At 40.8% G+C, this 15,730-nt stretch overlaps 1 protein-coding gene across 12 annotated transcripts in view; it reads right to left on the bottom strand.

The window, feature by feature from the left end:
* TNRC6B (trinucleotide repeat containing adaptor 6B) overlaps positions 1-15,730 on the bottom strand; it is a 237,883-nt gene that overhangs the window by 34,702 nt on the left and 187,451 nt on the right. For 11 of the 12 annotated variants that reach the window (XM_081819091.1, XM_081819096.1, XM_081819089.1 and 8 more), the window contains 6 exons: positions 14,522-14,680; positions 12,959-13,134; positions 10,018-10,092; positions 9,111-9,156; positions 7,754-7,902; positions 2,373-2,498 (listed from right to left, as the gene is read on the bottom strand). In XM_081819091.1, coding sequence (XP_081675217.1) covers positions 2,373-2,498; positions 7,754-7,902; positions 9,111-9,156; positions 10,018-10,092; positions 12,959-13,134; positions 14,522-14,680 — 731 coding nt within the window. The remainder of the gene's footprint in view (positions 1-2,372; positions 2,499-7,753; positions 7,903-9,110; positions 9,157-10,017; positions 10,093-12,958; positions 13,135-14,521; positions 14,681-15,730) is intronic. The other variant, XM_081819099.1, reaches the window with a different exon arrangement.

Below are 15,730 nucleotides of genomic sequence, written 5' to 3'. Positions count from 1 at the left end.
TCCACAACACGAAGGTCATCTGTGATCTTCACACTGTCTTAATTCTCACTGCCACCACCTTCCCTGGACTCCTTTGCTCTAATAAGTCTGCTATTCAAACATGTCCTCTACATTTCTGTCAATGTTATTTTTCTAAAACATAAGTTTTCCTGCATTGCCACTCAGCTGAAAAATCTTGCCCAATACTACAGTATCTACGGCAGCAGCAGCTAAACTTTAGGGTGCAGATAAAAATCACCAGGGGGTGACTAGGCCCTAACTCCCAAGATTCTGTCTCAGTAGACTGGGGGAGACCTGGGAACTGTATTTTTAAGTAGCAACCCAGATAACAGTTACAAGGGACAAAGTCCAAAGTCCAAAGTCCAAACTCCTTAGCAAGGCAAACAAAGCTTTTCCAAAACTGGTGCCGAACTTCCTGACTAGTTTTTTCCTATGCCACTCCAGACAACATCTATATGCTTCAACAAACTCAAACTAATTATTCAAATCACTTGCATTGTCCCAAACATACCATGTTCTTCCAGATATTACTGCTCCTTATCCAAGCTGCTCCTGCTGCTTAGAAGGCAGCTTTAACCCAGCCGTACTCAGCAAACTCTTGACTCATCCTTCGAGACCCAGCTTAAATGTCATTCCTAGTGCGAGGCCTCGCCCAGCTCCCAAACTGTGTTAGACATTTCTTTTCTTTTTTTTTGACAGAGACATATCGAGAGAGGGAACACAAGCAGGGGGAGTGGGAGAGGGAGAAGCAGGCTTCCCACGGAGCAGGGAGCCCGATGCGGGGCTCAATCCCAGGACCCTGGGATCATGACCTGAGCCGAAGGCAGACGCTTAATGACTGAGCCACCCAGGCACCCCTGTGTTAAGACATTTCTATGTAACATTTATCATGCTGCCTATTTGCTGAGTACTCTGCCATCATCCCCACCAACTCCAGGAGGGTATGATAGGAGACGGCAGTTTCTTCATCTGTGCAAGGCCAACTGCACCACCAGGCACACTGCAGACATCTGATAACCACAGGACTGTGGCCTGACCCCAGGCATGTTGGAGGGTGCTCTGGGAGTTAAGAAGACGCAGTGACTGGAGTGCTGGGGAAGTTGGCAGCAGCTCTGTCTACAGGACAGACTGCTACCTGGAGCCCGGGGGACGACTGGAACTTAGAGAGAGGGGCAAGGAAGGAGAGACACCAAGAGGACCCCCAGACCCCCGGTGCAGGACCATGGGAGACGAGACGGTGGGGCGACGAACATTTTCTCCCCTACTAAGATAGTTATGGACTCAATGTCAAACACAGAATTTGAAATCTATAGGATATGGTTTCAAATAAATATTTTAAGCCTATGTCTTATATTTCAAAAACGAAACAGCAACAAAACCTGACCCTTTACAACCTGTTGGTTGGACCTAGTAAGTGTCCCACCCCCTTTTATAGGACAGGACAGACTCATAGCTCTTTATCTTGGTTCACTGAAGTAACAGTCTAAGGAGATTAAGTCACACACTGAATCCTTACATGGGCTCCTCAGCTTTTATATTGCTCCTCAGATCCATTTTCTCACAAAGAGGTATAAGGGACAGTTTGTGGCACAAATCTCTCCCCTGTACCCTGCAAACAACTCACTGCACATCTCCTACTAAGAAACGGACCTAAAAGGTTTCCCAAAAGACTTTACCCCACAACACAGAGCTGCTCCAAGAGTAAGTCTCTGCCACTTCATTCTAAATCCCCCCTCCCAGAGCACCTAGTCAGTATTTCAGAATCCATCTCCTCAAAACTTCTCAGAGTAACCCAGAGCCTGGCTCTTCTCCTGTTTATCTGCAGGTAATCCTCAAGGGCAACCAACTTCAGAATGTTGACACATCAGGATTTATAAAGTAGTTTTATTTACATGCAACTAAAACAATCAATGCAGTATTAGAAAAATATAGAAACGTCTAAAAGGAATGTAATCATAACGCTTTTCATGCAAAAACATCTTTGTATGTATGATACAATAAAGAAATGAGTTTGACATTTTGTTCTAAAAATTTTGATCTGGGGGCACCTCGGTGGCTCAGTCAGCTAAGCGTCTGATTTTGGCTCAGGTCATGATCCCAGCCTCCTGGGATCAGGCCCCGCATCAGGCTCCCTGTTCAGTGTGGAGCCTGTTTCTCCTCCTGCCCCTCCCCCTGCTTGTGTTTTCTCTCTCTCTTCTCAAATAAATAAAATCTTTATAAATAAGTAAATAAATATCTTGATCTAGATTTTTTACGTTTTAGATATTTAGGTAACTATTATTCCTTTTAGGCTCATAAAACCTGTCAGTTGGTGACTGATAACCACCGGGACAGGCTTTATTGATGAATTGTGGAAACATAAAATTGCTTACCTGGGGGGAAATAAACTGGGGAGGCACTTGCGCCCGGAGATTAGGAGAAGAATTCAGCGGCTGCACTGGCGTGTGCATACCTCTCGATTGTGCTGTGCTATTTCCAAACAAACCATGATTGCCACCCTGTAAAAGTAACAGCAACAGTAAGGCTTTTTGTTAATGTAAGAAAATGCAAAAAAGAAACAGCTCTGGTTTTCTAACCCTCAGAAGAATCATATCCTGTGTTCCACGGAATCACAGAATTTTATAACTGAAAAGTTCCTGGTCTTGGAATGCCTGGGAAAATTATTCAAATCAAATCATGCACATAGCACCACCACCCCTGCAGTCGGATGCACTCTATAACCAAAAGGGTTAAATTTGGTCAAATGTTAAAAAAATGCACTAATTTTTTTTTTTGTAATTGAAACATATAGGCAATATAATGTTTATTTCAACTACTCTCTCTTTTCTCTTTTTTTAAAAGATTGCATTTACCAAATTTATTCTCAAGTCCAATAATCTGAGCTCCATCTTGAAAGGCACCTGAGTACAAATGCAGGCTTCTTCTGAATAATAACAAGTGTAGAGCAACACTAGGACATAATGTCTCTGAATTGATTAGTTCAATCATAGAATCAGTGCCACCAAATGGTAGCCTAGCTCCATGAGAACCCTACTCCAGATCTGAACACCCTTCCCTCTCTTGGGTCTGCTCGATCCCTTCCTTGCTAGATGAGAAAATCTAAACCAAGAGTGAGATTTAAAAAAAAAGAAAGAAAAGAAAAGAAAAAAGAAAAAAGCAGAAAAGGGAAAAAGTGAAAAACCATTACAGGGACACCAAAAAAAAAAACCATTACTCACCTTTAACTTCTCATTCCAATGTATGAACATTAGTCTGGTTAAAAATAAGCTTAATTCCCTGATTTCTGGAGGACCAACTCACTGGAGCACTTCTAGACTATTCTAATCAAAGAGCTACAGGAAACTGGGCTAGATGACAGCCCTTCTGTTCTGACTTGTTTCAAGCCGAGAACAGCCCTTCAGCAAAGAACTTGACTCTGTTCCCTCTGTCTGAGGACAGCTTCTACACCATCTCCACTTGGCCTCTTCAGGGCCCAGCTCAGAGGTCATCCTCATAAAGGAAGTCTTCCCCAAACCTTCTTCCTCGTTTCACATTCAAATTAACTGAGCCCACCTCTATGTTCTCAAAACACTTTAAACACTCTTTGATAGCACCCATCAGCAAGTCCTATTAATTTTCCATTCTGTCTTTCCACCACCAGCTTAATACTTCCCTCTTTGTATTCCCAGAACTCAATAAAGTCCTAGTCTGTAGGACGCAAACGTCATTATCAACCAATTCCATATACTTGACAACATCCCACTGAATATCTTTAGTGAAGACAGCCGTACCACTGCTTCTACCAAGTATGTGTATTCTGAAGTCACAGAAGATGAGAAGTCACATCTTCTCCCTGGCATAGTGGGGATTCAGGTAATTTTAAAGAAGAATTCTGTAACAGCACCCGTAAGTTCTAGAACACTGAAGATATTTCAATGGCTTAATGATTCAAAATAGATTAAGGGACTGCTACCGGGAAATTAATGAACTTAAAAGCACTGAAAATAAAAATGGCTATGAACATAAAGTAGAAAAGGCAATCAAAATCTGTGTATATCTCATAAAAGAAAATCAAACATCCATCATGAATTTTAAATCTCCCCAAAGACTGTTTAAACATGAAAAGACCTTTAATTCTACAAGCTGTAATGTCTCCACTTCCCCTGTCTTACTAATCAAACTGTCACTCTAAGGTGACATGGTTTGGCTCTAATTTTTCTAAGATCGTGGGAGTTGGTAGCTTACCTACTGATCATTCTCAAGAACACAGGAAACATCTGTTTCACTGAGAATATTCTGCTAAGATCATTCTCACACTTTACTATAAAAGTAATGACCTTGTTATGAGATGCTAATTACTCATGGTTGGGTCCTTGGATGGTGGGGTTTCTGGTAGCTGAAGTTCTTTGCCAGAATCCATGTTTTAAAAAGTCCAAAACTGCTTTAAATTCCAACCTCTCTTTTGGTAAGAAATATCAGAAGGAATCTGCCTTTTTTTTGTTTTTGTAAAATCAGGCCCTATTTGCACATTCCCAGTGGACAGATGCCACCCCCACCCCACTGCCCAGAGGTTTTAGGTTTGCTTTATCAAGTGTCTCTAAAGCCGTATCAAGCCCTGTGATAGGTCTGATATGGGTAATAGTATAGACGAGTCAACAGGAGTCTATCAAAAAACACCTTCTCTCTTTTTAAATATGGAACCCTGGCACTGCTGCTCATTTTCTTGGCTCAGAAGTAGCTATTTCGCAGAGTAATAAGTTTAGTGGCAATCATACATAGTTTTTTTAAGACTGTATTTAGAAATTAGGAAAACGGTCATCAAATGCTTATATGTATGTTAATGGCGGTTTATCTGGTTATTTCTACAGCTTTACTGTTGAATATAAGGCTTTTATGATGACCTGAGTCTTAGTATTTATTGATGATGGCTGCCTCAATTACAGTGTTTAAAATAGAAAGGCATATAAATTAAAAACAAGGTTACCAAGCTGATTGAAATTTGTGACTTGAAAATAAAAATCTTACATTTTAATTTTTAATTATGAACTATATTAAGCCTGCATGAAAATGGTGTAGAAGAACCACGACCATATTTAGATAAAATGTGTATCCACCGGATTCACAATGGACTTTGTAGCATTCCATTTTTAGGATAAAAAAAACCCAAAGAGGAATGACCTTTTCTTAGAGTCCAGTGCCAGCTACTTTGGCTGGTCTATTCTACTAAAAATTATATACTAATGGCTCTTGATAAATGTGCAATTCTGTAGGCATGTTTGTATTTATCATTAATCAAGAGTGTGAGGACTATTTTATATTTTCTATACCTCAGTCCAAAAAAAAAGAGCTGCCCCAAACCACTGATATAATTATTTCTTCTTTGTTTATATAAGCTATACATGTCTATGTCCTCTGTGGAAACATTAAGAAAAACAGTGAAATATAAAAAAAGAAAACAAGAAATTACCCGTAACTCCCAAACCGAAGATAACCAACTGAACACATGGATATCGTATGATCCATTTTTAAAATGTGCTACAGCAATAATTAGAAAGCATATGAAAGACCTGTGTGCAACTGAAGGATTATGGTGTGAGAGGTGTTTTATAATACCTTTTCACTTGTTTGTGAAAGTCAGCATGTGGAAACAGAATGGATACAATTAATAATTAAATGTCCTTCCATGACATCCTGAGGTGAGAGTCACAGTGACAGGTAAATGGTCACAGAACTGTGGCTAGGAAAATATCATCACTGGGGTCACTATCACAGAGGAATTGTCTCCAAATTCCTGGTTTTCTCCTCGAGAACTACCCTGGAGCTGCTGTGGGGTGACAGAGGCCTGCCGTGCTATGTCAGGCCCGCGGAGGTGAGGGGGCCCCAGAGGCCTGCCCTGCCAGTCTCACTCCTGGTGCATGGCCCCTCCTGGGAGGGCTGAGGCCCGCCCCTAGGAAACATCCAGTCTTCCCAAAACTTCATTCTCCCCTATCAAATTACCTCTCTCTGGGTAATTATTGTATTTTACACTTGAAGACACTAGGTTTTAAGATGCTGTAACGCTCGAGTATTTACTACTACTAGTTTTGCTGCTATTTTCTATTTAGAAGTTTTACTAAATTGAAAGGACTTCAAAAATATCACTTCCCATTCAATCCAAGGTTAAGAATGGCAAATTTGTTGCTAAATTAGATGACATAAGGTACCTACATACCCTCCTTAACATTTTCCTAAGCTAGTTCTTAGGACCTTAGCTTAACTTAGAATTTAGTTACCTTCTTAAATGTGAACTTATGACCAAAAATGAGAAGACAAAAGAAACAGATTTAAATAAAATCCATGTTGAGAAAATATGAAGAGAGATGGGTTCTACGGGCTAAGAGATCTAAAGCCTATACTTAGTATCATTCTGTGCATTCAGTAATCAACAAATTTCCCAAGACAGACAAATGATGCAATCAACTGCAGACCAGGGCCAAGGCGAGGCCACAGCCAAGCAGTTGTAAATTTGAGAGGCCTCCTTACTTGTCTAGCAGCGAAGTTTTGGGGGTTGAGCCCTGTGCCGATTGCTCCAAGGCTGACGTTGGGTAGTGTGGAACCAGAGGGAGACAGCTTGTAGCTGGGAGAAGGGGAGAAGGGAGAGCAGGGAGCCTCATCCCCAAGGCACCCATCTTGATTGGAGAAAGGCAAAGTCAGCTGAAAAGTAGTAGGAGTTAGCCAATCACAATGAGTGTTGGTTAGTGAAGCAACAGAATGCAAGAAGGGACAAGAGAGAAACACTAGGAACAAACAGAATTAGAGTGTATTAGCAATAAACGAGGATGGAATTTGGATCTGATAAGAGTCATCACACTTGGCCCAAGAGACACCATCTGTCATCTCAGATACGGATTTTTTCTTATCCTGTAAGTCAGTAACACATTCTGTCCATTGCACTAGGATAAAAATTGCCAGACACTTTATTTTTATGCATCTAATATTGATTACTCTATGTGGCTGCTGAAAGAGAAGCCAGAATAAGCTTCTTGGGAATCTGTTGCTGCCTGGAACAGCATCATCAGTAGTGTCAAAAATGTGCCAGATCTAAAACTTTTGGTTTTAATTGCTTTCTGAAGATCCAGGGCTATGGCAAATCAGTATTCTGAATCAAGGAATTATTTCCTCCATCAGGAATGATAAAAATAAAAAGAACTAGGTATAAACAACTTCTTTAAATCAGGTAGTTGAGAATCTGGACAGTACACCATTGTAACTAAAAATAGGTCACTAGGAATGGAGAAAGAACAAAGGAACTCTCTTAGAAATAACAAAAGAGAAAGTTCTGGGCCAGCTTGACTAAGCTAGAAGGCAAGGCCTGGGGAGATCCGGATTATTTGCACAAGATCCCAAATTTAATTTCTCATTGTATAGTAGCAGAAAAAAGAATTCAGAATAAATTTGTCTCTAAAATTTCTTCTACATGTTTCGAGTGTGCATTTCCCCTACTGTAAAAAGTCAGACCATTCATTTCCCCCTTCCAAACTTCATAAAATTTCTAAACACTCAGACCTTGTTCACAATACTCACATACTAAAGACAGATGGTTCTAGCTTCTGCCTAATCACCTATTGACATCAACTGTTTTTACATCACCACTTACATGCAGGTGATGTTTGCGTTTTGCTCATTAATTAATTCAGTAATTCTATGCTTCCTCCTGGAACTGATTACCAAAAGAACAAATGGGAACCAAAGTGGTTCGCATCAATTATGGTCTTAAACAAAGGACTCGACTCACCTTCTCGAAATAAGGCCCACTATCTGTGGTTCCCATGTCTTTGGAATTAGGTGGACGGAACCCAGATCGATCCTTCCTCATGATATCATTAAAATCCCCGAGATTCATCGCTCGCTTGTCCACGTCAAATTTTTTATCTGGAAGGCTCCCTGAAAAGGAGCACAGAAGAAGTGAAAATTTCAAGAACCAATGTCTCCCTCATGACGAGGAGTTCTAGCCCCACTCTCTTCCCTGAGGTGTTGGGTGTAGACCACAAGGGATCTCGTTGGTTCAGGCTGCTGGGGACCCTCCCTGGAGCACATGTGGGTCCTTTTGTTCCTTTTTAAAAAACTCCTATCAGTTGTAGCTTGTTTTCAATGGAAGACTGAAAGAGAGACTTAGGGCCAACCTGGTAAAAATCTGACTAAAAAAATATTTCCACTGGTTATTGATATGTTTGATGAATATCACTTGCTCATAAACTCAAATGTGCTCAGGGAGAAAATTTGTCTCTTGCCCTTTTAGCATCTGCTAGATAAATGGGTGGGGCTATGAAACAGTTATTGGGGATAAAAAGGCCTCGTGATTTCCCAGGTACCATGGTTATTCCTCCTTTTCTTCACAGCTCTGGAAATTTGCTGTTATACACTGACATGATCAGTGCCCCTGGAAGCTTACTTTTTTGTTATTCTTAGATTTTAAAATATCATAGATCAGAGGCTATTTCCCTTATGACCCAGGACTGTTTTCCTTTCTTCCTGGTTTGATTCTTTTTAAGTTCCTCAAGGTGAGCAACGGTGTCACGGGGATGACCCCACAGACGAAGGGCTGACATGGCGTCTGCCCCACCTGCAGTGGGGGTGCTCGTCAATAATGCAACACCCCAGCGCAGACGGGACTAGCAACCTGAGGGCAGAGGATGGCAGGGCCACAGACACACTGGGTTCGGCCACACACCACAGTTTTTAACCATCTGAATTAGGTTCCAATATTTAAATATCAGGCTCTCAATGTATGTCTAAATTTCTGGCCCTGCTTGAAAACTGGAAGCTCTGACAAGGCTGAACCTTTACTCTCCAGGGCAACAACCGCTAAGGGCCAAGCAAGGCTGAGTCCTTTATCCTTTACGTGGTACACAGGCCGCCCACAGCTAACCAGTGGCCTCCAACTCCCACCTGCTTACACCTGGCACACACCATTCATTTACGTGACTTTCCTGGATCCTGCAGCTGTTTGGAGTTTTCAACCCTTACCTAGCGTCTAGGATGGTCCTTCATGTCTGCTGAGCAGCACCCATCCCAACTCAAACTGAGCAGGGACCCAACATGGCATCATTAACAACAACATACTCCATTCATATTAGTGGAGTGATACACACCTACAGACAAATCCATTTTGCTGCCTGGATTATCTTCAGTTTGACTCTGAAAAAGCAGCAACAGGGAGGGAGGATTAAAGGTTTGAATTCAAAGTCTGGATCAGAGGACAAAAATGGCATTATTTACATGCGAGCTCTGGCGTCTTACAGGCATATACAAGATTCTTCCGACGTGAACCTTACACTGGGATGAAGACAAGATCACTTAGGATACGACTAATTTGACTGCTGTTGGGTGTCTATATTTCTAAATTCAATTTTCACACAGAAGTAGCTTCAGTAATTCTATGGACAGGGCAATAGTTAAGTAGCTGCTTAGAGAAATAAAACCCTGCTCAAGTTCCAGTCGGCTCAGGATCAAATTCCACGAGTGTCAGCCAAATGATGACAACTTCTTCTCGTGACTTGTCAAGTCATCAAATCTGGTAATGAGCAGCCAAGTCAAGCTATTTGTCTTTTGGCAACCAGGGACGGGGTGTCCCCACGATGTTCCCAAGAGAGAAGGAAAAAAAAAAGAGGAATCCTACAAGAATTCCTTATGTAATTAATTACAAATACTTTCTCTAGTTATTTTGCTCTTGCTGCCGTTTTCAAAACTGTAAGATTAACACTGGTACAGCAGCAGTCAGGGAAAATTATGTAAGTTTTAAGGCCTGGCTCTTTCTTCCTCTAAGCGCCTAAGGAAAAGGATACAAGGACTACAAATTCAAAAGCCGTAAGCTTTAAATATTGGAGTATTTAATTAAGAATAAGCGAATAGAGGATAAATACTGCTTACTCCAAATCAGAAACATTGCTTAACCAGTTTCTAACTCTGTAATGTTGTATTCTGTGTGGCAGCGGTCTTAGCATTTGTACTAAAAGTAAAAGCTGGGCTGTATTACACATGTAAGAAAATGAAACTTACCAGCAATCCCATATTTGAAAACTGTTTGGCAAGAGGATTCATCCATGAATCATTGTTTCCTCCTTTCAGTGAGCACTACAGAAATGAAATATGTAACCTCAGAACCAAATTATTTTCTCTCACTTCATATCTGAGTTGCATTTAAGTACTGATTGAAAATGCAGAACCAACAGTTTACCTTTTTTAACCCAAATTTCCCTCTTTAACTATGGTTATTTTGATATTTTATCCGTTAGTCTGAAAGATTAATAAGCTTTAGATCTATCTGTGTTTTCATGCTTATTCTATTCGTCACACTGAATTAGAAGTAACTGGAAAAACATTGGTCAGCTGGGCTGTTGTTTTTTTTTTTTAAGATTTTATTTATTTATTTGAGAGAGAGAGAGAACACAAGCAGGGGGAATGGCAGAGGGAAAGGGAGAAGCAGACTCCACACTGAGCAGGGAGTCCAGTGCGGGACTCAATCCCTGGACCCCAGGATCATGACCTGAGCTGAAGGCAGACGCTTAACCGACTGAGCCACCCAGGCACCCAGGTCAGCTGGTGTTTTTACCTTATAAACAGAAGGAAATATCAGATCTTCTAAAATACAATGTTTGCATGCTAGTACTTTTCCTTTTACTATCTCCTTGTAACCCGGTTTGTATTAGAAAAAAAGAAAGAGTTCAATGCTAGTGCCTGTTATTTGGAAAATAAATAGGCACTAGCCTGTTAAAACAGACTATTTAAGCTGGTCATTAGTCTCTGTGTGGATACAATGAGGACTCATCCACACACCCTTCATCTGCTTGTTTCACAGTATAAACAACAGGGGTCCCCGTGGGAAAAAGGCCCTAACAGAACACATCACTGATCTTACTGCAAAGGCAGGCAGGCGCTGAGTTTTTCTTTTTTTTTTAAGATTTTATTTATTTATTTATTTGAGATAGAGCGAGCATGAGCAAGAACGGGGCAGGGGGAGAGGGAGAAGCAGGCTTCCCGCTGAGTGGAGAGCCCGATGCGGGGCTTGATCCCAGAACCCTGGGATCATGACCTGAGCTGAAGGCAGACGCCTAACCAACTGAGCCACCCAGGCGCCACTGAATTTTTGTTTCTTAAAGGACCTAGTTTCTTCCTGAAACACGACACCCAACATCAGCTCCCCTTTTACTTCTACGGAGAAGGCAGGTAGAACTGTGATGAGGCCTTGGTGGGGGCAGGGGGTGATGGGGCTTTGTGCACTTGTACATTCTACAAATAAAAACTCTGTGTTTTGATGATATTTGTTATGTCAATTTTATTATTCTTGAAAGTGAGTAAGTTCACTAACGTTAAAGGTTTTAAGGTCAAGAAAGCCCTCAATGGAGGGGTGGGAGAATTAGTAGTTCCTGTTTAACGCAAACAGTTTCAGTTTTGCAGACGAAAAGAGTTTTGTGGCGAGACGTGGTGGCGGCTACACAACAGCGTGAATGTACTCAATGCTACTGAACTGTCTGTGCACCTAAAAATGGCTAAAGTGGTAAATCTCACGTTATCTGCCTTTGATCACAATCAGTAAAAAGAAGGCCCTGGATACAAAAGGTCAGAACTGTCAGTCATGGGGCAGAAACACTGCATTCCCACTGAGCTGGATCAATTACATCTTGGGGCCACCCGAGTGGACCAGCACCTTTCCCTCGCTTGATTCCCGTCAATCAGCAGTCTCCCTCGACTGTCTTTTCATTCCGTCTCACTGGGAATTTGTAAATGACAAAAACAAAGCCACAGCAAGCCAGACAACATGAGAGTACAAAGATGCTGAGAAATTTACTGAATAATTACTTCTGTGACTAGGGGGAGGAAACAGAAGTCCTTAGAAGGCAAACTGTAACTGGCTGCTTAAACAGGATGCCTCCAAAAGGAACTACCTGTGTTCTTAGGCTACTGAGTTACCGTATTCAGCACAAAATTAATATCCTACAGCAAAGGGGATGAAGGTACAGCCCCCTTAGCCAACTGAAGACCTTCCAGGAGGGTACTTGGTATTGGAAACCAGGACAATATTCACTGTGAAATGTTTCACAGGGCAGCAAGGCTCCCATGTTGAAATTAAATATATGACTGCCCATTCTTTATTTCCATCAATTTATCTGCAGAAGGGAAAGAACGCCTCTGCTGAGAGAGTGGTTCAGGTTCAAAGACTCGTTCTAGATTGAAACCAAAGTTCTCATCAAATTACGCAGATCAAAGTGGAAACTGAGTTGCTCTAAGACAAGGAAAGTGACAATTTTATTTTTTTTATTTATTTATTTTTAAATTAAGAAGGCTCCATGACCAGTGTGGAGCCCAGTGTGGGGCTTAAACTCACAACCCTGAGATCAAGACCTATGCTGAGATCAAGGGTTGGATGCTTAACCAACTGAACCACTCAGGCGCTTCAGAAAGCAACAACTTTAGAACACAACCCGGTATGGGATGTAGATAAATCAGCCGGTTGCTACAGTAAGGTTACGCACTGGCACTTCACTTTGTTGGAAGAATGGTTCTGGGTTTTGGAATTTCCTTAATCGGATAAAAACCAGTCATGCTGATCACCACTGGAGAAGCTATCTTTCTTTGTTTCTCTTCTATATATCATGGGGACTTACCCTAAGGACTTCCTTGGCTTTAGAATGCAAAAGCATAAAACATTTATAAAGTGTGCCTTGAAAACTTCCAAAGAGTTATTATCATATGGAAACTAAAAGTGGAAAAAAATCTCCTGTCTTTGAAAATTCCACTTTGCTCACAGCAACAGCTCCGTAGTTCGAGGTTTCAAGGTCATGGGGAAGGAAGATGAGGAGTAAAGAGGAAGTAATTATTTGCTCTTGAGAAAGTATTTTCCCCCTTATTTAGGACCTCAGGGACTCCTTCCATTAGAAAATTCTCAGTTCTGCCTTCTAAGAATGAAGAAACAAGCTCAAACATTTCTAAAGTGGGCTACCTTCATTTGCTTCTTTCCTCCTTGTCCCCAGCTTGCTGAGTTGTGGGAGGAAGCACTTCCCTGAGAGCCGGCGGTGTTCCAGACTCCTCCATCATCCTCCTCTTCCCAGCTGGGATGGCGAGTTCCCGTCACTGGACCATCACTCTCCCCCCAGCCATCTTGCATAGATTTGGAATCTTTAAGAAAAGAATGGATCAACCCTATGTAACAGCTGTATATGACAATACCCACAATGATCAGTCCTTATGAATGCAGCATTTTAGGGTATTTGGCATCTTATCTAATCCATCTATATGGTGAGGCAAACATTCTAGCCCCTTCCACATTCGTATTACCCAGACAAAGGGAAGGTGTAAGTATAGCTTTAACTATAGATATAGAAGATCCTGAAGAAGACAAGACATTTTTTAAACTGTGAAGGTTTTGTGATGGAAGAAGGGTGATTCTAAGGTTGGGAAAGACACAGAAAAATCCTGACAGTACTGCTGAAGTATCTCCTTGTGCCAAAGGTCTGGTTAATGTCTTCCAACAGCCATTTTGGATCTATTTCAAGTTTACAGCGTGGTATTTCCCATGATGATACAACCAATTTTACAGTGAAAATCATGATGAAATCATGGTCTTTATAAAGCTATTTCTCTGAAGTGAAGTAGATTCATAATTTTTAAAATGCAAGTTACAGACACAAGAATGAATTTCTAGGATACAGCTAAGACTGTACTTCATGGGGCGCTGTAAGAGTCATAAATGTCATACAATAAAATTGACAACAGAATTTATTATTCTTGTTCAAATTTTGAGCATACAGTATGACCACATTTTTAAATCAAAAGATAATTCCTTAAGTCTGCAGTATGGCAGAAAAGAGATGTTGGAATACTTTTTAAGAAAACGACAAACAAGTGAAACTTGAAACTGAATTTTTCAACTGAGGAACATCCAATGAGACATTCCATAGCATCGGTTTACAAAGTTTTACAAATTACTGTGACTAAACATTGCCAGTTGGATCAAGGATAGCTTAGACTTTCAATGATTATGAATAAGTGTGACATGCTTTGTATAAAACACTCAAACGAAGAAATCTTTGTTGGGTTCAAGAAACCTTATGTGTTCCTATGTGGGTGGAAGTATGAGAGGAGAGACAAAGGGACGAGGAAGAAACAGAAGGATAAAGTCACTGAGTAGCAGAGACTGTGTTCCACAGTAAAAGCCAGGAAAGTCTTTTTAAAAACTATACTAACAAAGGGGCAGAAATGCAAAAGAGAGATGGTGAGCAATATTTAAATTACTGGCAAAAAAAGCACCACGTCAACATTTCAATTCTGGCCAGATACTAAACCGAACATAAAAGAAAATCAACAAAATTAACTTCTGACTTCTAGACTGTAAACATGTTAACATATGCACAGCTAAGTCACTGCCATTTGGTACTAATCATTTATCAAAGGTTCACGGTCCTCAGTCTCACTGAAACAACAGTTTAAACATCGGAACACCCCACCAAAATGTCTGGCCCCCAAATTAATGGAGACTCCCTCACAAATAATGCTGTACACTTACTAGGTTTCATGGCATTTGGAGCATTGGAGGGTGCGTTCCCCCAGCCTGTGGTCGATGCTCCTGTGTCATCCATTTCACCCCACCCAGGACTGCTTTCGTTTGGCTCACCCCAAGCTGAAGTACCATTATCTGGAGCAGGTGGTGTGCTTTTGCTCCAGACTGCAAAGAAAGAAAACGGCTCTCTAAGAATGATCTGTTAAAGGAAACATCCTAACATCCAGGGAGCAGATATGGGGTGGGGGTGAAGGTAGGAGGAACAGGCACTCCTCTATTCTGTTGCCAGAAATACGAATGGGTTCCACCCTCATGGAGGCAAATGGCATTGTCACTTTAACTTTTGGCCCAGCAATTCCACTGCCAGGGAATTATACCATAGATATACTTGTAAAGTACATAAAATTACATGTACAACAATGCTCACTGTATCACTGTTGGAGGCCATTTGGAAGCGACCTAAATATCTATCAAAAAGGGACTGGTTAGGCCAATTGTGTCACCCATGAAATAAATACTGTACACAAAGCAAATAAAAGACAAAAATGTATGTGCTAACATGGAAAGTTTTAAAGTATGATGAAAAAAAGCAAGGTGAAGAACAGTGTATATAGTACAATCCCTTCTGTGTAAAAGCTGTAAAGGATAGATATATTTAGCTATAGGTATGAACAAAATTTTTGAATGAGACACAAAACTCTAAGGGATCACCTGTGGGAAGAGACCTAGGGGCTAAGATTCTTTTATTTATTATATTTTGCTTTTCTGTACAGTTTGAAGGTTTTTACTATATGGGTAATAATTTTTTTTCACATGTTAGCAGGTTTTATGCTGGACAGGGAATTAATGAGCAATCTTTATTTCCTTCTTCATTCTTTTCAATATTTGAGGGGAAAAAAAAAGAACCAGTTAAAAGCAATCATTTTCTAAGTGGCCATAACTGCATTCACTCAACAGTATGCTTACTTGAGGAGTGGAAAACTAAATATTAATTCTACCTTAAAAACAAAACCAAAAACTCCACCTGAACAGGGCATCCCCTTAATTTGTTGAATTATATGCTTTATGGGGACATTCAAGTTGACGATGCCAAAGATGGTATTACTAGCACTACTTTTAATTTACCAGGTATGGGGTTTCTATTCAAATAGAGCAAGAAGAAAGTTTAATTCTGGGCACCTGATTATCATGAGAGAACAATTTCTTACATGAAGT

This window comes from Leptonychotes weddellii, chromosome 5 (assembly GCF_054177405.1).
Source record: "Leptonychotes weddellii isolate Sample4059 chromosome 5, ASM5417740v2, whole genome shotgun sequence".
Taxonomy (NCBI): Eukaryota; Metazoa; Chordata; class Mammalia; order Carnivora; family Phocidae; genus Leptonychotes; species Leptonychotes weddellii.
The sequence above is the reverse complement of the archived record's forward strand: the minus strand, read 5'-3'. Positions and strand labels throughout refer to the sequence as shown.